The sequence below is a fragment of the Peromyscus leucopus genome, chromosome 7 (assembly GCF_004664715.2).
Source record: "Peromyscus leucopus breed LL Stock chromosome 7, UCI_PerLeu_2.1, whole genome shotgun sequence".
Classification (NCBI taxonomy): domain Eukaryota; kingdom Metazoa; phylum Chordata; class Mammalia; order Rodentia; family Cricetidae; genus Peromyscus; species Peromyscus leucopus.
In genome coordinates, this window is record NC_051069.1 from 30383252 (window position 1) to 30405031 (window position 21780).

Sequence of the window (21780 nt, forward strand, 5' to 3'; positions counted from 1 at the left end):
AAGGGGACGGAGTCGCATACACCAGAGAGTGGGGATCTTAGAGGATACCTTAGAGGTTTATATTTTTATTACACAAAGCCATGCTCATTCATCTGTCACTGCTTTTTGCTAAAAGTGTAGACTCTGATATAGTTGTGAGAAAGACTAGCCCACAGAGTCTGAAAAATGTATTGTCACATTACTTTTAAGTTGTAGACCTCTGATGCATATCAACTGGCCTATCTGGACTAGTGACCCACTGTATCTCCTTGGAGTGGTGGATAATAAGCTAGTAAGTGAACTTTTGATAGGAATGCCAAGCAGGGAACTCTGCCTAGATTTCTGAAAAGGAGGTTAAAGTTGTATAATACAAAAGAGTTTATCAAGGGCTTTCAGCCCTTGTTCAAACATACAGCAAACCCACTGGCTAGGAGTTTCAGGCTGCCTTCTAGTATGCCATTAGAGAGGATGTGGTAACACTTTTTCTTTCTTTAGAAATGTTGATCTAATAACCAGACCTCTGCTACAGTGGGCACTTCTAGTAAATAGCTGATACATATTTTGTAATTATTTGTCCTAATTTGAATTGTGAGTTGACGACTCTCTTTGATTTTAGGATGCTGAGAGTAACCCCCTGTGTCGTCGTCTTCAGCTGAAGGATATCATTCCCACCCAAATGCAAAGGCTTACCAAATACCCGCTTCTTTTGGATAATATCGCCAAATACACAGGTACAGCTTTTTTGCTGAAACAAAAATAGGGGACCAGAGAAATGGCTCTGTGGCTAATGTTTTCCCAAGGTCCTACCACTCACACGAGTGGCTCACAACCCATGAATTCTAGCTCCATGAGATCCAACACTCTTTCTGGTCTCTGCACACCCATATGCATAGACACTTATACAGATGCACACGTGTGTACAAACCAAAGAATATGTCCCGCTAATAAATGAGCAATCTTTTGTAGCTTCTTGGTGCCTAGAATTGATTTCTGCCAGTGGTATGGCAGAAATTTTCTGACAAGACAGTGAAGTCTTCTTCAGCCTGTTTGAACTATGTCCTCTAGTAGTAGCAGCTCAGGCATGGAGTTTGGCATACTGTGGTACATGGGCCACATTAAGGTCACTGCCTGCTTTTTATTTCAAAATTATTATTCCTTAAAGAAAAAGCCTCCCAGAGCTCATACTCATCCTGAACTCTATATATAGCCAAGGGTGGTCCTGATGCTCCTGTTCTCACCTCCCTGGTGGTAGGATTGCAGGCATGCACCTCCACACCTGGACCTCACTGCCTGTTCTTGTCAGTAAGGCTCTATTAGAACACAGCACGTCCAGTCCATCTGTTTGCGTGCGGTGTCTGAGAGCTTTTGCACTCAGTATTTGGAGTAGAGGTCATTTGGCCTGCAAAGTATATAGTAATTGTCATCTGACCTTGTCTAGGACAAATCCACCCATCTTTGTGCTAGTATATATAATTGCTTTGAAAAGGCTTTATACTAGGTCAAGAGATGTTTTGTATCTAAAAGTACTTTTGTGAAGCCAAACAAATGAATTAACATTCCAGCTTTCTCATCTTGAAACGTGAAATGATTCAGAGTTTTATGTTCCATATTCCATTTTCTTACACCTGAGACTAGGAATGCATATTGGGGATCACAAACTATGATACCCTACAAAAAATGTGGCTTGACGTTTTATTCATTGAGTTTCACTCTTAATGTATTTGTGAGTGGAGCTGCCGCACTGTTTGAAGATTACGGCTTTGACCCTAGTTCGGTGGTTCTTTTTAGTGCACAGATGACAGAGCGTCTGTGATGTTGGGGAACCTTTTAGCACTACTAGTGTTGTAATTATTCCTTGCTTTAAACGTGGTCTCAGTCACAACTCCACTTATTCTGGAGTTCGTCAGAATTATTATATAAAAATGAGTGCATAAGAGACCCAGTGGTCGGTTGGGCGGTGGTGGCACACACCTTTAATCCCAGCACTCAGGAGGCAGAGGCAGGCGGATCTCTTTGAGTTCGAGGCCAGCCTGGTCTACAAAGCAAGTTCCAGGAAAGGCGCAAAGCAACACAGAGAAACCCTGTCTTGAAAAACCAAAAAAAAAAAAAAATAAAATAAAATAAAATAAAAAATAAAAAATAAATAAATAAAAATAAAATAAAACAAAATAAATAAAAGAGACCCCGTGTTCATAATCCTCTAGGTTATACACTGTGCGGTTTCAGGGGGAGGAGAGGGTCCTTGCTCGTTCAGCTTATAGAGGCCTTCCTTGGAAGTGTATAACATTGAGGTTTTAATATGTTGTATAAAACATCAGTCTTGCATCTAGGGATCTATATTGCGATTTCTCCTTTCCTTTTTCATCCTATCTGTACTGGGGGCTTGGACTTGGTTTTTGTACATGTTAGGCAAGAAATCTACCAATAATCCATATTGCTAGTCTCTTTAGAAAAAATATTTTGAGACAGGTCTTAGCATGTAGCCAAGGCTAGCCTCAAGCTTGTGGGCCTCCTTCTTCAGTCTTGTAAGTAGCATGTACCTTCATACCTGACTAAAAACTACCCGGATAGAGACTGTGACATAGGTTTAACATAGTGTAGAAATGTCCAAGGTGGTAGTACATATCTTCTTATGTTCATTTGAATCAAATGAAACTGTGTGTGGGGGTGGGTGTACATTTCCTTTTTTCCTAATTGTTTTGATTTTCTGTCTCTTCCTTGTATTTAGAATGGCCACCAGAAAGGGAAAAGGTGAAGAAGGCTGCAGATCATTGTCGTCAGATCTTAAATTATGTAAATCAGGCTGTCAAGGAAGCAGAAAACAAGCAGGTAAAAAGGAGAAGCAAGATATGCAGGATGGGTATATCCAGAATCTGAAGTAACTGAAAGTATCATTATACAGTTAATTGATGAGCAGGACATTTGTTTGCTGTTAATAGAGTAGCGGGGTCCAGATGGTCAGAGATGCAGTTCCATCTCTAGCTCCCCATTTGCTCATTTGTTCCTTTTTACCTAGCAGGTATTTGTGGAACATGTACTGTGTGCTGGGTGGAGAGGAGTGGGTGCGTGAGAGAATGGAGCTTAGATTGCAATGTTCATGTCTTATGTTGGTTGTGAGTATGTGTTACAAAGCAGAACTTCTGGTGCTGTGAGTGTCTCATAGGGGCCACGCCTAGTTTGGACATGTCAGGTAGTGTTTCTCAGGAAAAGATTGTTTGAAGAATTAACATTTGAACCATATACTCTGAACAATGAACAGAAATGAACCAAAAACAGTGTGAAGAGCAAGCTAGATGCAGAAGGAGCAATGTGAGTACTTCAAAGATTAGATGAGGATTGAATCATACAGGGCTTTTCCTACCATATTAAAGAATTGAATTTCTGTTTTCCTCCTTTTAAAATTTTTTATTTTTAATTCTTCTCTCATACATTACAGAATCAACTGTAAGCAGGGCTCACAGGGGCCCACAGAGCCTGAAGTGACAATCATGGACCCTGTGTGGGTCTGAGCTAGGTCCTCTGCTAGGTCATGGTTGCTAACTTGGTGTTCTTAAAAAACTTGAATTTTGCTTTTAAGAGCAATAGTACCTTGTCACTAAGGCATGAATCAAATTGCTCTGTGAAGAGTAGTCTGAAGGAAGAAGGAGTGTGGTCCAAGATCAACAGTGGTGTAGAGCAGTGTAAAGCAAGGTGGGGCTGGAAGTACTTAGGAGGCCCAGTTAGCAAAACTTGCCGACTGACTGAGAAGGATGTGAAGGGATGATGTCAAGAAATGATGCTCAGGTTTCTGGCTTGTGTGTGTGTGGATCGAGAAGAGGCATGGAGAAGCCACAGGCTTGTGGAGCAGCAGGTGGAGATGTGTAGTGAGCAGTTTCCTGGAGGGGCCTAACTCTAATTAGATTAAGCTGAAGATAGAATGTAATATTGTGGACATAGAGAGGCTCTTCACATTCATGGACATGGTTGTCATTTCTTAGGAACTGAGTGTGACAAATTTACTGGAAAGGCCTTAGAAAAACTGTACAACTCAAAAGTATTGTTTGGAGTGCAAAATGATGAAACCCCAGGAGGAAATATGGCAATGTCTATGTATATTAAAAGGGCCTGTATCTGTACTTTGGACCTTTGGCCTGGCAGTTCTGTTTGAAATGATTTACTGAAGAGATATGAAGGTGAATACCTACAAACAGACTTGTATAAGAATTTTTATGGTAGCTTTATTCATGATCTCCCCAAACTGAAACCAGCTCAAGAGTTCAGCAGGAGAGTAGGTAAACTAATTGTGGTATACTTGTAGAATATAACTTAGAAGGCTACCAGAGGTATATAGAATAGATCTAATTAACATTATAATGAGTGAAAGAAACCAGACACAAAAGAACACATATGTATAATTCTATTTGTGCGAACTTGTAAGAGACTAAACTAATTTGTGATAGGAAAACAAATAAGTAAAGCAATTGCCACTGGAGACATAGTGTAGAGATAAACTAGGAAGAAATAATAAGGAACCTTTCTGGGACCATACTAACACTGCATGTCTTGGTAGGAATTTGAGTTACAATTCATGGAAAAATGCACTTAAAATGCAAATCTTACTATGTGTAAAGGTTTTTCTTTTTTGGTTTTTCAAGACAGGATTTGTCTGTGTAGTTTTGGTGCCTGTCCTGGATCTTGCTTTGTAGACCAGGCTGGCCTCAGACTCACCAAGCCTGGCTCTGCTTCCCGAGTGCTGGGATTAAAGGCATGAGCCATCACCGCCCAGCACTATGTGTAAAGTTTAAAAAAAGAACTGAAAGGGCTGGGAGGATGGCTTAACAGAAGAAAGACCTGCTACTAAGCCTAACAACCTGAGTTCAGCCCCTAGCATCCATATGGTGGAAGGAGAGAACTGACCCTTCCACAAATTTTACCCTGACCTCTACATGAGGCCCTTACCATGTCCATACACATGTGTGCACATTTCTGCACACACAAAACTTTAAACATAGAAATCACTAATAAATATTGAACTTAATGATGTGCATGCTGCAGTATTTAGTGGGGCATGTACTCACACTTGATTATTTAGAAAGGCATCTACAGCATAAGGTAGACGATGGTGTAGGTGGGAGATGAATAGACGAGCGGTCTGTAGTAAATGGTGAACATTGATTGTGGAATGTGGTGTACTGATTTGTGTTTGGAACTTTTATGATCAGGAAAATGCTCAAACCCTTTGAAGCAATAGTTTTTTTTAGAAATGTACCATACATACATACATACATACATACATACATACATATCTATACAGGAATACAACATACACGATTAAAGCCATTTCCTTACAGTATTATTTATTATTGTCAAACATTGGAAGTAACCTTGATGCCCATTAGTATGTAAACTGTAATTGATTTCCAGTGTTTGAAGTTTGAATGCTATGTGGTTATTGAAGAAAAGACACATCTTTCTATATGCTACTGTAAAACAATCTCCAAGATATACTGATAATCCTGTACACAGAGAAAAAGGAATACCTCTATGTCCTAGTTTGCTTTTCTCTTGCTCTGATAAAACTGACCAAAATCATCTTGGAGAGGAAAGGGTTTATTTGGCTTACATTTCCATATTGCAGTCCATTAGTGAGGGAAGCCGAGGCAGGAACTGAAGCAGAGATCATGGAGGCTTCAAGCTTACTTGCTTGCTCCCTATGGCTTGTTCAGCCTGTCTTCATATACAACCAGAACCACCTGCCCAAGGTGGCAGAGCTTGTAGGGCTGGGCCCTCCCACATCAATTGTCAATCAAAACAGTGCCCTACAGACATGCCTAGAGTTGGATGGAGGCGTATTCTCAATTGAGCTTCACTCTTTCCAGATGTGTCAAGTTGACACAAAACAAACACAAAACCAGCAGTCAGTATACTGTATGAACAGATAAGAGGAATATGTCCTGCGAGGCTAAAGGAATGCCTATATTATTCTCCCATGTCTTGTTTTAAAAGGCCTTATATATACACAACACACACAGAGACAAGTATGCTCATATACACGTGTGTTCTGTTTGCATAGGATTTTCTCAAAGGTCACCCAAGAAATGAACGCTAATGATTACTCTTTAGAGAAAACAGGAGGGAGCCAAGGGTGGGTGGGGACATACTTTTTATTATGTACATTATAGTACCTTCTGAATTTTGTACTGTGTACATGGTTTACATATTCAGAAATAGGTATAAGCTTCCTAGTGGTCACCAAGTTTGAAAAGAAGATTGAGAAGGGACTGCTGGAGATGAAGGGGAAACTCAGAAAGTATCACCAATGATGGGAAACGGTGTGCTAGGAAGGAGTGGGCTGTCTGTCATATCTGTATCGTAATGACTTGTAAATTGCAGATTTAAGACATTTATGTGATTTAGAAGCAAAGAGGTCATTGATGCCCAAAGCTTTAACCCTGGCTGTATCCTGTTTAATTTTCAGCGCTTAGAAGACTATCAGCGTCGCCTTGACACCTCCAATCTCAAGTTGTCCGAGTACCCAAATGTTGAAGAGCTCAGGGTGAGAAATGGTCTAATCCTAATTAAAACCATAAAGTACAGTATACTAACAACCTAGCAGACAATTAACATCGCAGTGGGAGTGGCCATCCTTGCAGGAGTTCTACGTTGTAGATTGTCTGCATTTGTGACTTCATTCTGCTTGCTGATGATGCATGTCAAGGGTACTTTCATCTTTACTAGAGGAGGATTCTGTGAGAAACTCTGTGTGGCAGGAATAGTTAGAAGACTTGGGAACACTAGTTATTAATGAATTTTAATTGCTCTGTACTTTCACTGTTTCACTACAAGAGCTTTTCAGATCACTGAGTCAAGATCATTTTTCCATTACACTTTGGAAAAGCATGAGGATTGAAACCAATATCAGAATAGTTAAATGTTTACTAATTGCTACTTCTTATGCCAAGGCTTTAGTATTAATAACCTTTTTAGGATATTAAGTCTTTTTTTTCCCCCTGAAACAAGGTTTCTCTGTAGCTTTGGCTGTCCTGAAACTCACTTTGTAGACCAGACTGGCCTCAAACTCACAGAAATCCACCTGCCTCTGCCTCCAGAGTGCTAGGATTAAAGGAGTGTGCCACTACCACCTGGGCTTAAGTAATTTTTTGTTTTAAATACCAGTTTACTGGTAATTGTATTGGCAGACTTATTTGATATCTATTTAAAATAAACTTGTATGTCATATATACTAGTTTTATCAGAAAGCACACTAATGTATGTATTCTCTTACCTGCCAAAGAGTGAGAATTCTCCTTGAGAAGCTAATACTAAAACATGGTGCTTTTACTAATAAATAAGTTTCTGGCAGAGACAGTAATTGGCATTCTCAAATGCTGTCCTTTAAAACTTTCTTTGGGAGACTAGAAGACGGTTCAGCAGTTAAGAGTGCTAAGAATTAGAGTTCTAGAACTCAGAAGCCTTGTAAGATACGCGCACACAGCAGCAGGCACCATCTGCATCTGGTTTACTCCAGCTAAGGAGTGAGGGCTTGTTGTGATTCTTTGTAATGCCAGCCATAAGCTATTACTCATCTGGAGGGAGGTTTGGAGAGAATACTCATGAATGTTTTTCAGTAAAATTCTTCTCTTTTAGAAGGTTCTGTTCAGGCTGTTTTAACTCTTACTGTTTCATTTTCAAGACATGTAGCAATACCATGTTCGAATGTAAACAATATTTTTTCAGTTAAGACTGTTTTGAAAATATGCTAATTATGCTGACTGTAACCCCACTGATGAAGTAGTCTTGGAAGTAATTTGTGTACTATTCTTTTTTACTTCGGCAGAATTTGGATTTAACAAAAAGAAAGATGATTCACGAAGGGCCATTGGTTTGGAAGGTGAATAGAGATAAAAGCATTGGTAAGTCTATAGTCCCATCAGTGTGGAGCGGAGGGAGAGAAGAGAGTAGGAAAGTCTGCTGGTGGGAAGCAGGAAGCAGATTCATTCACAGTTTTCAGTAGTTAGCAGTGCTGTGCTACAATATCTGAACCTTTATAGGAGATCTGCTTGTGTGTTTGTGAAGTGTAAAGTGTGTTACATACTCATTCAGGAATGTAGCAGAAAACTGTCACAATTCAGTTATATTTCCACATCTATCTTCTGATGAATCTCTACAGTGAGTTTCTGTAGACCAGTATCTTTCAAGTTTTTACAGTGAGAGGTCATTATTCTTTAATTCTTGTAACTCACATATTGATTTTTCCACAAAACATACTAAAATGAATTATTAAAAATGAAATTAAAGAAGATAGTTTGTTAACCAGTTTTTTTTAATTAGCTAGGTTTTCCAGAAATAATTTCTTTGTCAGATTATTTTAAATTTCTGTACTTAAGCAGTTTTCTCTGTGTTTTTATTTTTAGATCTTTATACGCTGCTGCTGGAAGACATTCTTGTACTGTTGCAAAAGCAGGATGACAAACTGGTGTTACGGTGCCATAGTAAGATTCTGGCATCCACAGCTGACAGCAAGCACACATTCAGTCCCGTCATTAAGCTGAGCACAGTGTTGGTTCGACAGGTGGCAACAGGTGGGTGTGTCTGCTGAAGGATGCTGACCTCTAGATTCACGGTGAAGTCGCGCAGGGTACTGCTCAGTGTTGCTTACGCAGCACAACTGACGTCAGTGGTTTTGTTGTTTATATGTGTAAAAACTTCAGTGAAATTTGCCTCTTGTTTAGACACTGGATTGAAATTTCACACCACCAAATTATTTAAGACAGTTGTCTCAGTGGTTTTCTGCATTTGAAAATTTAAATAAACTTACTTTTGTGTTTATTCTGTTCAAATTGGTGATAGATACCAGGAAAGACAGTGAGTACTTTAAGGGTAACCCCAATGAGAAGGCTGTCATTAAAATGGTATGTTTGTTTGTTTGTTGGGAAAAGGTGAAAATCGAAGAGGTGGGTGAATTTGTTTTTTTATTTAATTTTATTATTTTATGTGTATGGGTGTTTTGGCTGCATATATCTATGTCTCTGAGCCATGTGTGAGTCTGATGCCCTTGGAGGCCAGAAGAAGGCATCGGATCTCTGGAACTGGAGTGACATATGGTTTTGAACTGCCATGTGGGTGCTGGGAACCAGTGTTCTTAACTGCTGAACCATCTCTCCAGCCCCAAATCCACATTTTTTTTTATAGCAGTTTAAGTTGACAAGTTATAGTTGAACTGTATTAGGATGAGATCTTTTATGTAACTTAATTTCATGACAGCAAACTTTGTCACCCCTCTTTTGCAGTGTTCTTCAAATAGTCTCAAGAACTTGGAAAAATGGCAGTTTAAAATAAATGTGAAAGGAATAGCATTGGGTTCAGTGTGTGTTTTCATATAAGCATTTTATTTTCAGAATTACAGGCTTGATAGAACTCCAAAGCACATTCTACTTGGGCAGGACATAACCTTTATTAAGACAGAACTTTTGTGAGACCAATTATTTTTTATTATTTGAGAATTTTATATATGTATATAATGTAAAGTTTTGGTTAAGCCTATACTCCCTATCCCCTCCCTTACTTTTCTGTCCCAACTTAATATGTTTTCTCTTTTTTTTTTTAACTCCCTGAGTCTAAGTAATTTGAACTTTGACTTATTTTTGTTTCTAATGAAGTACTGTGTTGATTTTTATAAATTTCATTTAAGTTATAGATAATGTCGCTTACAGTGAGTTACACAAAATTTAAATTTATAAACTTGATGAAGTTTTACAAAGTGAACATATATAACCTTTATCTAAATTAAGATGCAGAATACTCATATCTGCATCTGGAAATATCTCATGGCATCCTTGGTCATAGTGGTAGAGTAAATTTTGTTTTCTTCTTTTCTAGATAACAAAGCCTTATTCGTCATCTCTATGTCAGATAATGGAGCCCAAATTTATGAATTGGTAGCACAGACAGTTTCTGAAAAGACGGTGTATGTATCAGTTTTAATTACCTTTTTTCTAAATGATATTCTATTATTCAAAATATAAATGTTCCACAAACTTTGTTTTTTAAAGTTATTTCATTATTTGTGTATGTGTACGTGTGTGTGCATGTGTGTGTGCATGTGCATAGGTGTACAGGTGCCTGCAGGAGCCAGAAGAGGGTGTCAGATCCCCGGGAGCTACTGTTACAGGTGGTTGTGAGCTGACTGATGTGGATGCTGGGAACTGGACGGCTGTCCTCTGGAGGACAAGCAGGTCCCTAACTGCTGAGTCATTTCTCCAGCCTACAGCTCGCCTTTATGCTAGGATTCTGAAAACCACCGTAGAAATCAAGTACTTCCTCTTGTACCCTTTGGGAATATTCCTCTAAGAAGTTGTTTCTTTGGAGATTGATGTTTTCATTTGTATTTTATTCCACAGAAAGTAAATTTTCTAAAGAAAACAATCTCAGAAGTGCCAAATTAATCTGTAAATGGGTCAGTCATGTGCTCATTTTAGAGTTTTCTTTCAAGTATGTTTTAGAGTGTCTACATGAGTGCTCCCAACATAAAGCTGTTGCTGGCAGCATGGGTGGTGTTTGGGTTCTGTTTTCTTTTTCCTTAAGTGTATTTATGGGGTGTTTCTGCTTTCCTCCTGTGTTCTGGATTCCTTTCACCCCTGAAGCTGGCAGGACCTCATCTGTCGAATGGCTGCAGCAGTGAAGGAGCAGTCCACAAAGCCAATTCCTCTGCCCCAGTCGCCACCTTGCGAGTGAGTGTGTCATTGTGCTTCTTATCCGGAAGACATGAGCAGTTCTTCATTTGAGTGCCATGAAGTTTGGACATCTTGCGAAGCTCAGGGGTTGTTTCTTTTTTGTCTTTTTCTACAGAGGAGACAATGATGAAGAAGAACCATCCAAATTAAAAGTAGAGCACCATGGTCTTTCAGTCACTGGTCTGCAGAGTCCAGGTAAGCTGCATGGATGAGACTTTGGGAAGATGTACCCTGTTAAGGTGAAGGCTCTGGGCTCCACCTACCGTGCACTTTAGCAGATGCTGCCTGTGAGCCCTGTGTTCCAGGGCAGCATTGCTCTGTGCTGTGAGCTTTCCCAGTGCGGGATCTCTGCAGCTTATGTGGCTTACCCTGCCCCTATCATTCCCTGATTGTTCCATGTTGAAAATGAAATGTCCAGTAAGGTATACTCTACCTTTTCTGTTCCACTGAACAGACAGAGTTTTGGAATTAGAATCTCCCTTACTTTCGTCAAAACCTCAGTCTCATTCACTGAGTACCCCTGGCAAGTCAGAGGCAGAACATCTCTTTGTGACTGCGACACAGTTTGCAAAGGAGCAGTGTGCAAACGGGACACTGAAGGAAGATGATGGCAGTTATCCAATCCCAATTCCAGATCCACACCTGCCTGTGAATGAGGAGCGGTGGGCGTTGGACGCACTGAGAAATTGTAAGTTTTCTTCCTAACTTGGGGCACTTACTAAGTGCCAGAGTATGTGTGTGTACTAGAAAGCCTGTTACAGAGAAAAAGCAATGAATTTTCATGGAAACAGGTCTAAACTATGATACTTTTCCCTTCAAGAGATTTATGGTCTAGTTGGGAAGATGAAAAGAACCTCACCTCACCCCCTGCCACTTAAAAGCAAACATTCCAGGGGTGATAAGGCTTTTTTGTCAAATCTGTCTGGGTGGGTCAGAGAAGGGAGGCAGCCAAGAGAAAGACAGCTGTACTTGTCATCTGGAAGGGTGACTAAGATGGAAATAAGTGTATAGAACAGAACCGCTCAGACATACGCAGAAGGACGGGAAGAGCAGCAGGAAGAACAGGGAGAGGACAGCCGGCCTGCACACAGGGTGGGGGAGAGGGGTGCGGGTGATAGGTCCTGAAGATGGACTGAGGAGTCTCACTGTTGTGAATTTGAAATACCAGCTTGCATCCTCCCTATTTGATGAACAGACACATCACAGAATTTTAGTGGCTTTTCCAAATTATACATGTTCTGCATTTTGTGTAGATATTTAATATTCTTCACAACAGCTTCTAACACACACACACACACACACACACACACACACACACACACACACACACACACACACACACACACACACCCCTCTGTTAGCTGTCCCTCCCTAGGTCCAGCCGTGTTGGGAACCACTATTACACATGGCAGGATAGCACATTTCTTGGGTAAGTGAGGTGGAGAAAGTCCAAGAATAGTTGCCATAGCCACAGTGAACCATGTGAGGTTTTAAAGCTAGGTCTGACAGACAGAACTTACTAATCTGGCTGAGGGCTGCTCAGGGATGTGGACGGAAAGAGGCTTGGGGGAGTGCTGTACTGAGTCAGCTGTTCCAGACTCCAAGCTGAAAGGTTTAGACTAGAATACAACTAAGGAAGTGTGGAGTCACCCAGTGCTTAGAGCCCTTGACTTCTGTAGCTGTCTAGTGACAGTTTCACTGCTTTCCTGAGGCCGATTTGCCTCCCTGCTCCATTCTGTGCTTTGCTGCTGCTTCTACTTTTACTTCTACTAGGAACTCTACTTCCAAACACCATTGTAGACAAAATTCTAAACACTTAGTAAATAAGAAACACAGAGCCAAATACAGAGGTAGTAGCCAAAGTGATCAGAGTCATGACTGCCTTATCTTACCACCTCGCCACCGTCGCTTCCTGTCTGACTTGTCTTTTTATTGCCTTTCTGTTCTACCTTCTCATTGGCTCTGAACCCAACCACATGACTTTCTCGTCACTGCCTGTCTATACAGACCTCCAGGTCTCTATGGTTGGTACTGGGATTAAAGGTTCTGTCACCATGCTTGGCTGTGTCCTTGACCACACAGAAACTTTGCCTGCTATGTGATCAGATTAAGGGCATGTGCCACCACCACTGGACTTCTGCTTATGGCTCGCTATGACCTCTGATATCCAAGCAAACTTTATTTATTAACATACAAATAAAATCACATTTCAGCACAAATAAAATACCACCATACACCATGGTCCAGACAAGGAGTGGCAAACCATCCCAGTGGGGAGGTAGCATTTTAGGGCTGCCATTTTGGGGAAGATTAATGTGCTTGAGAAAGGGAGAGGTCTTCTTAGACCTGCCCTGTACTTGGAGAGGCAGAGGGTAAGCCTGTGGTAGAAGCAGGGGGTGCAGTTAGTTAAAACCTCATTTATTCTGGATTCTCTTGAAGTGACAGACTTAGTGATGACTGGTAGTTTACTGCATGGTCCCAGAATTGTCATCACCTGTGTGAGTTCAGCATAAGCTTAGCCTAGGGGTGAATTGGATCTCACTTTGAACGTCCCAAAGAACCCATGCCATTAGTAAGGTAATTTTTAAAAACTAATGACTACTTCCCTTTGAATTTACATATACTGCTACCAAATCATTGGAATTTAAGTTTATTATACAATTTGATCATCTTCACCATTTAGGAAGATTATTAGAAAAAAATGTCTACTCTTGAGAAGAAAAAGCATAAGATTTAGCTTTGCTGGCCTAGCTGCAAGAGAGTGTATTTAGGACTTTTAAATAGGAGGGCCTCGCTATTCAGAATGCTTAGCTCTGGTCATGTGTAGTTTAATGTTAAGTGTTGTAAGGAGATCATATTTTGGATTGCATATTTCAAGGTAAAAATGATTATGTAGGATGAGTATGGTGGTGCACACCTTTAATCCCAGCACTCAGGAAACAGGCAGGAGGATCTATGAGTTCGAGGCCAGCCTGGTCTACAGAGAGAGTTCCAGGACAGCCAAGGCCTTTAAATAGAGAAACGTAGTCTCCAAAAGCAAAATCAAAACAAACAGAAAAACTGTGTAGTATTAATATTTTGGTTGTATGTTGTTATGTGTTCCTAGTTTTAGAAGTGATGGGAAACTGAGCTGCCTGATTCCACCTGGCAGTCAGACTGTTATAGTCAGTTTCTCTTCTGTTCTCTTCACCCTACCCTGACTCTTAGTGGGCTTGTTGAAGCAGCTGCTGGCCCAGCAGTTGGGTCTGACTGAGAAGAACACCCAGGAAGACTGGCAGTCCTTCTCAAGATACAGGCCAGCTTCGGAAGAGGGGCGGGCAGAGAGCGGCATCCAAGACTCTGAAAATGTTAAGGCTTGTCATGCCGAGGAAGGACAGATGCCTTTTAAAACTGGAACTGGTGATGTTGCAACTTGTGACAGTCCACGGACTTCAACTGAGTCTTGTGCTGCACAGGACTCAGTGATACTGGCATCCCAAGACAGCCAGGCAAGTAACATTTTAGTAATGGACCACATGATCCTGACCCCAGAGATGCCTACTACAGAGCCAGAAGGGGGTCTGGATGACAGTGGAGAGCACTTTTTTGATGCCCGTGAAGCACATAGTGATGATAATCCATCAGAAGGTGATGGAGCAGTTAAAAAGGAAGAGAAGGATGTTAATTTACGCATCTCAGGCAAGTGGCTTTTACATTTTAACTTCGATTTTGGTTATTGTAAACTGTCTTATATGCTAGAATGGATGTTGTTTCAGCATCTAGTGTGTGTGTGTGTGTGTGTGTGTGTGTGTGTGTGTGTGTGTGTGTGTGTGTGTGTGTGTGTGTGTTTCTTCATATAATAAATACTGAATCTGTTCTTTGCCAGACCCTGTCATAGGGGCTGGGAGATTGAACAGTGAGAAATACCAGAAACTCCATTGTTCTTAAGAAGCTTAAGTGCCTGAAGGGAAAGAGTAATGGTAAATAAAAAAGCAAGTGATAAGCGTCAGATGGTCAGATAAATTAGGAAGAAGATCAGGCCAGCTGTGACCAGGGCAGAGCAGTGAGGGCACACATGGTGATCTGAAGTGCAGCGAAAGGCTGTGTGGATCCCTGGGGAGGGCATTCCAGTAGTGAGCACTGGCAGACTCTGCTGTTGTCATTAGGGAACACAGACAAGGAGAGCGACAGGAGCCCAGGAAAGGGTATTGGGCAGGGAAGTCATATAAGGGCTTTGTTGTGGTTTACAGCTTTAAACTCTTACAACTCTGACTAATAGGAAGTTGTTCAGAAATGCTGTGGACATTTGCTAAGGTTGACATTAATCCAAAGTAAACTCTGGTGGAATTAAAACTAAACTTGGGAGCTGTTGGTTACCCCACCACAGTAGCTTTTCAAGTTGTCCCAGGACCCCATTCTGGTGGCAGTGCTAATCTCATCAGACTGTCCTGTCTCTACCAATAGGAAACTGTTTGATCCTTGATGGCTATGATGCAGTGCAGGAGAGCTCCACAGATGAGGAGGTCGCCTCCTCATTCACCCTGCAGCCTGTAACAGGCGCCCCTTCTGTGGACTCCACCCACCAGCAACTACATTCCCCTCCGAATGTTCATTCTGATGGGGCAGTTTCACCATTCACCCCAGAATTCCTGGTCCAGCGACGCTGGAGAGCTATGGAGGATGCTTGTTTTGAGATCCAGAGTTCCTCTTGTACAGATTCACAAAGCCAAATCCTGGAGTACATTCATAAAATAGAGGCAGATCTTGAACACTTAAAGGTATGTCACATTTCAACCTCCATAGCACTTGATCCTAAGAACACAGTTAACAGAGTGCAAGTTTGAAGTGATGGAATCCTGATGTCCATAGACTGACTGGTCCAGGTTCTGTATCTGTTGATTTTTATTTTCTTTGACCATTCATTGTGAGTAGGCCTGGATAAAAGCTGGTATTGACAGTGTTTGTCTTTGACAAATTACAAGAACAGGAAAGTTGTAGGTTTGTAGCTAGTTACATGTCTGTTTGGGTTCCTAAATTTTAAGAACCTAAAAGTACTTGGAGCAGTTGTTCTCCATCATGTCGAATGATGTGGAGCGAGTTAGGTGGGGTGGCATGGCCAGGTAATACTGTGACTCGCTGTAGCCTATATTAATTATCTGTGACTCATGAAGTAGTATTGGTAGTTGCCCAGAGGCCATAATGGGTAGAAATTGGCTACAGTGGCTTCTGTTATCCAAACACATGAGCATGAATGGAGTGTTTTGGAAATTGATTGTTAAAGACCACACTGTGATGGTTTCTATGAAAAGGACTCTTATTTTTTTATTGAAAATAAATTATTTTCATACAATATGTTCTGATTATGATTTTCCTTCCCCCAACTTCTCCCAGCTCTTCCCCACCTCACCATCCATTCAACTCCACACCTTCTTCATTTCTCTCATTAGAAAACAAGTAGGCAAATTAAAAAACAGTAATAAACAAAGCAATAACAACAATAACAGACAAAAGCATAAAAAACACTTGCACGCACACACACACACACACACACACACACACACCATAAAAACACAAAATCGGAGACTGTAACATGTAATCGAAAGACCAGTAAGGTGCAGACGTTGGCTCTGGGTAGGTGCAGCTGCTAGAGCCCACACGCTTTTTTCATGACATCATTTGGTTGGGAATTGTAGTGTTCTTAGCCTTTTAGTTCAAGACTCGGCTCCCTTAGTGTTTCAGCTCCACAACAAAATAGATTTCCCCTTTGCATTTAATTTCACATATGTGGCTAGCTTGGCAGGGTATCTCAAAGGCCTCTCTGTGTTCACCTGTCACATGGTATGGGGCCGTTTCCTGGGTGACTTCTACCATGTGCTTTTGCAGTGTTTTACATAGGAAGTTGTTACTCATTCATTCAGGTGAGAAATGAGAACAGGAAATTTGCCTCCTTCCCAGCTGACAGCATCTCCATTGGTCAGTGTTAATGTTGAAATTCAGGGCCATGTATCTATAACAGAGAATACCTTATACCTTCATTCCTATTTTCGACTAATTTTATTTTTCTTGTGCCATCCCCATGAAAAATCTTGGCTGATACAGAAGGTGGAGGAAAGTTACGCCCTTCTTTGCCAAAGGCTGGCTGGCTCGGCCCTCCCTGACAAGCTCTCAGGTACGTGAAATGGTGGCTCAGCCTGCCTAACAGTACACTGGATATGTGATTTATTACTCTCCAACATGGAAGTCTGTGATTTCTTTTCTTTCCTGTTCTTAGAAACTGCTTGTTTCTAAACATCATATATCAAGGCTGCTGACTCTGCCCTTCCTGCTCTCAGAAGAGCTGTGGTCGTCAGCTCCTACACCAGCCCCTCCTCTCTCTCTTCACCTTTTCCAGGCTGAAGGCAGGGTGGAGGGAAGCCTGGTGAACCATAAATTCAGTAGAGCCTGCTGTGCTGTGTGTGCTGCTCCAGCTCCCTTGTGAGGAAGGAGCCCTGCCATACTTGGTGCCTCTTCCGACACCAAGGCCAGCAGGGCCCTGATGCAGCTCAGCCTGTGCTCATGGGCCAGTTCATACTCATTTGCTTGTGTACTTTGAGGGTACATTCTGTGACTTAGAAGTGAATAGGACCATGCCCGCACGTTGCATATGTGTTCTTCACAATGTTACTTTTTCTCTGAATTGGGTTTCCACATGTCTTCATTCTTCTCAGATAAAAGTTAGAGCCCGTGTCCTGGAGGTGACTGCAGGTTGTTGGATTTTGAGTGTCAGCCCTGTATCAACCACATCCCGGATCCAGTGTGGACACAGAGAGAGTGTGACAGAGGATCTGCCTGGAACCACCTGGGCTCAGCTGTGCCCCAGGGTGCCCCAAGTGGGACTAGTTCTTCAGTCTGGCAGCTGCACAAGTCTGTCAGTGAGGGAACATCAGTTCTCTCACTCTCCTCTCCTCACCATCAGAAATGCATTTTGATTCAGAATAAAAACCAAATGTATAGAGCTTTGGGTGTAGGATATGAAATTGTACGTAGGTAAGACAAAGAGAAAATCAGATGTATTTATTTGATTTCATTCCGTATTTGAAAGCACACTTTAATTTTTACTTTGCCTTGTTTTGTTTTAATTGAGTAGTGGGAGTTTTAGCCCCTTGTATTTAGCACACCCAGGGATCAATTGTTCCTGAAGCCAGGGTCAGTGGGGTGGAGAGGGTAGCAGAGAGGCAATGCAGAAGCAGAGAGAGGAATACCCGACCTTCACTAACCTGTAACCCCAGCCGCTCTGTCCAGAAGGCTGCCTTTCTGAGGATCACCTCAGAGATGCTCCATGACTCCTGTGTGTGGATGCGGATGACGTGAGCTGTATCCTGCGCAGCTGCTCAGAGCAGGTGGACCTCTTCCCACCCAAGGCAAGCATCTCTTCTGTGTGCCTGGGCTCCACCCCAGTTGACAGGAATCCTCAGTACACGAACGGCAGGCACTTGAAGATGGGTGTATTTCCTTTGTTGTCTTTTCTGTTGATAGTTGGGATTTGGGAGAGAAGAAAACAAATTTTTATTTTCTTGATTATAAATTTGTTATTCTTGGTATTGTTACATTTGTATAATTATACATTGACTGGCACTTGTATGAAATGTTCCTGCAGAGTGAGCAGGACATCAGAACAAAGAAATGGAATGCTTCAGTGGTGGTGGGGTGCTGTGGAGGGGAGGGTGGGGGGAGAGTCTGGGAAGGTTTTCTCAATGGAATCACTACTGAGTTGAACCTTGGCTGTCACTAGCCACGGGCACTGCTGATTACCAGGCCAGGAAAAAGGAGTACCTGGGGGTTTGACTCTCCTTTATGCACTGATGGTGCCAAAGGGCTCTTTGAGCATGAGCAGAGCTGAGGACGGCAGAGAGTTGTGCCCATCACCGCAGGGTCCTTCCTCTAACTCCCCTGCCACAGCCCTGTCTGCATGGCGCCATGACTGGCCTTGGCAACAGAGACCAGAGGTGAACAGTGCACCCACCAAGGTGCTGGTGATAGCTGCCGTGTGGGCAGCACCTGTGGAGGGTAACCTAGTCAGAACTGTGGCCTGAGAACTCCTTAATTCTGTTGGCTTTCAGTGGTTTTCTTTGTGTATTTGGTAAATATGTTTTTGGAGTATTCTGTAAAAAAAAAAAAAATCATTTGTCAAATCTAAATTTTGTTAATAAACAAGGAGTTCATATGTTGCTCACATCTTGTAGGAGGGCCCTCTGAACTTTGGGGGCAGTCAGGATGTAATGTTATTCTCCCCTTAGTGCCCTCACACCAGGTCTTTCTCACCAGGGATGCTCCCTCAGCTGCTGTTATGAACACCTCGACAACTTAACAAGTTCATCTATCTGGGTCCAGATTCCCATTTCTGCCCTTTGAGGACTCCTCTGTGTTCTTACATCGATCAGCTTGGATCCTCGTACCTCATCTCTAAATTGGAATTGTATTTTGAGTCATAGGTCAAGCATAACTCAGAATGGGATTTGAAATTTTGATGTAAAACATAATATATAGGTGAAGCTTGGTATTTGGACTCCCTGTATCTCTTAGGAGAAGCACGTAGAGACCACATGGTTCCATTGTCTTCCATCAGCCTCTTACACTACACCATCTGGGTAGCTCATCAGGAGAAACCCAGACAGCAGCTCTCTCCTGGCGTCCAACACTACAGGTTCCTCTCATGGTTCCCTAGCACAGTCAACCTGCATCTGCTCTCCTGGTTGCTTGCTCTCCTTCTACTGAATCTTAGCCTCTCTTAGGGTTACAGCAGGGCTAACTGGAAAGGGACTTTGGCATTGCTCCAGTACTTCCAAATAAATTCATATCATTACATTTTTAGATGAAACCTCAGAATGAAGTGAATTCTGAAAAGAAAAACAAAACACACAAAAAAAACACTTTTTGAGACTCCTTTTTTTTTTTTTTTTTTTTTTTTTTACTCTTACCAGCCTTACTTCTTGCCTGTACCCTCCCCTTCTGGCCTCCCGTGCCTTCCATTTCATTTTGGCCATTATAATCACATCCATTTGGCTTTGACATTGCATCTCCCTTCCATGGTGGTGACAGTAGGTATCCCTCCTGTTCTGGAATGAGGTGGTCAACGTCTTAGTTATCTCCAAGTTGGGTGACGAGAAGGTACAGTCTGTTCTGTCCTGAAGAGTTCTAGGCCAGCGGGAGGGGCACAGCATCTTCTGCAGAGCCAGAAAGCCACGTGTGCCCTGGGCACGACCCGTGACACTGCTCTCTTGTGAGCTCAGTGGCTCTTCTGTCACTAAGTGGCAGATTATTTGTGGAGTGTCTCCTTTTCAGAGAAAAGACCTAATCAAGCCAAACCAGCAAACCTTCCGAGTACTGTATTTTACAAGGATGGCTTTCGCCATACATTTTGTATAGTTTCAAAGCAGCTGACTGACTGCTGGAGTCCTGCTGCTTTCCCAACCCAAATTGTAACTATTTATTGTATCCCATGGGAGGTTAGTTCACTAGTGTTTCTGCCTTTGTCTTCCCCAAACAACTTCTAATGACCTCTAGAAAGAACAAGCCCTCTTAGAAAATGTTTTGTTTGTCTTTTGGGGAGGGAGGAAGAGAAGAGTCCTTTTTGCCTGCTTTGAGAAGCAGAAGACTGTTTGCTTCTATGATGCAGTTGTTTAACTCTCCGCCCTGCTCCTTGGCGTTGGTGATGTTCTGGCGCCTGACCCCTGCATTCCACCCCTCCACCTCCGCAGTCTGCTCTCTGCAGGTGTGGGATAGTGTTTGGAGCCACGTGGGTTTGTCTGTACTTCCTTCCCTCCATGTTACAGAAGGCACCAGAGGACCTTAAACTACAACCTTAGCAAGACCTTTCAGGAGTCTGTTTTGTAGATGGTTTTGTTTTTCTGACACTTCACACCCCCATTTAGTGTGATCTGTAAAACTGTTCTTTCTTTCTTCCTTCAAGAAAGGAGCTTTCTTGTTCTGTCCGTTTGCCTTCCCCATGGGGACTGGGGGTTTGGGTAATAAACTGATCAGATAAAAAGGGGACTCCTAGAAACCAATCCCTCCCCGCCATTTCCAGGTGCCACCCGCTAAGCAGACATACTACAGCATGGTGACCGTAGAGTGCACACTGTTGGTTGTTTTTAATGAGCCTCTTCCCACTAGAATGTCTCACTTTCCTTGTTCACCATACAATCATGTACTCTTTAACAGAAATTGCTTTTAAGAGAAATCTGGAACTATCTTTAAAAAGAAACCTTATTAATAATCATGTATTTTTACTGATCACATTTTGAAATGCCTAAAAGACTTTATTGCTCTAATTATCCAGATGTACCTTTGTAAAAAGCTCTTTTATGAATAGCTGATAAGGCTGTATGTTTCTGGAACAAAATATTGGGTCATCTAAAACTTTCTGTTTTCTGGGGTCTGGGAAAATAGAAAATAAGAGTTCAAATATTAAATAAGCTTAAAAGAACCAAGTATGTGACTTTTTATTTGAATGTATTCCTGTTTGTCTTGTGTAAGTTGTTTATTTTTTGAGACAGGGTCTCGTCCTAGGCTGGCCTCAGGTCCCTCCCTGCCTGTGCCTCCCAAGTGCTGAAATTGCAACTGTTCACCATCATACCTGTCCAACTGAGTGGACAAGGAGCCAGGAGTTAATCCCGCTGGCAGTGACTCACATGTCTGTCCTGCTTCTTGTGACATCTTTACTGGTGGGATGGGTCTTGGATCACGGATAAGTACAATCCTCTGCATCGGGGCAGGTGGCTGACAAAACCCTGGTAACGAGGCAGTCTTGTCCCTGGTTTTTAAGCAGTTGTGGGTTGGGCATGGCAGCACATACTTTTGATACCAGTGGTCTAATCTTGGCAGTTGGAAGCAGAGACAAGCGGATCTCTTGAGTTTAAGGCCATCGCTGACTGACTTCTTCAGGGACAGCAGCTCTGATTGTTTGCAGATGCCATTCACTCAGAAGGCTGACTGGCTTTTGGTATTTTCTGTATTTTGAAGCATAGGTGTAATTTCACTTATTCATGGGAGTGTAGTTTCAAATATTCTGGGGGTACATTGGCTGAAAAGCCTGTTAAGATGCTTAACAAAAAAGGATTAGTATTTTGGA

General features: G+C 42.0%; 1 protein-coding gene across 3 annotated transcripts in view; it reads left to right on the top strand.

The window, feature by feature from the left end:
* Arhgef12 (Rho guanine nucleotide exchange factor 12) overlaps window positions 1-21135 on the top strand; it is a 143295-nt gene extending 122160 nt beyond the window's left edge. For all 3 annotated transcript variants that reach the window (XM_028866313.2, XM_028866314.2, XM_028866315.2), the window contains 13 exons: window positions 596-710; window positions 2708-2808; window positions 6437-6514; window positions 7796-7871; window positions 8373-8540; window positions 9838-9925; window positions 10602-10688; window positions 10807-10886; window positions 11146-11379; window positions 13899-14369; window positions 15135-15448; window positions 16770-16839; window positions 17378-21135. In XM_028866313.2, the coding sequence (XP_028722146.1) occupies window positions 596-710; window positions 2708-2808; window positions 6437-6514; window positions 7796-7871; window positions 8373-8540; window positions 9838-9925; window positions 10602-10688; window positions 10807-10886; window positions 11146-11379; window positions 13899-14369; window positions 15135-15448; window positions 16770-16839; window positions 17378-17388 (1893 nt within the window). In that variant the 3' untranslated portion in view covers window positions 17389-21135. The remainder of the gene's footprint in view (window positions 1-595; window positions 711-2707; window positions 2809-6436; window positions 6515-7795; window positions 7872-8372; window positions 8541-9837; window positions 9926-10601; window positions 10689-10806; window positions 10887-11145; window positions 11380-13898; window positions 14370-15134; window positions 15449-16769; window positions 16840-17377) is intronic.
* Window positions 21136-21780: the final 645 nt, after the last annotated feature.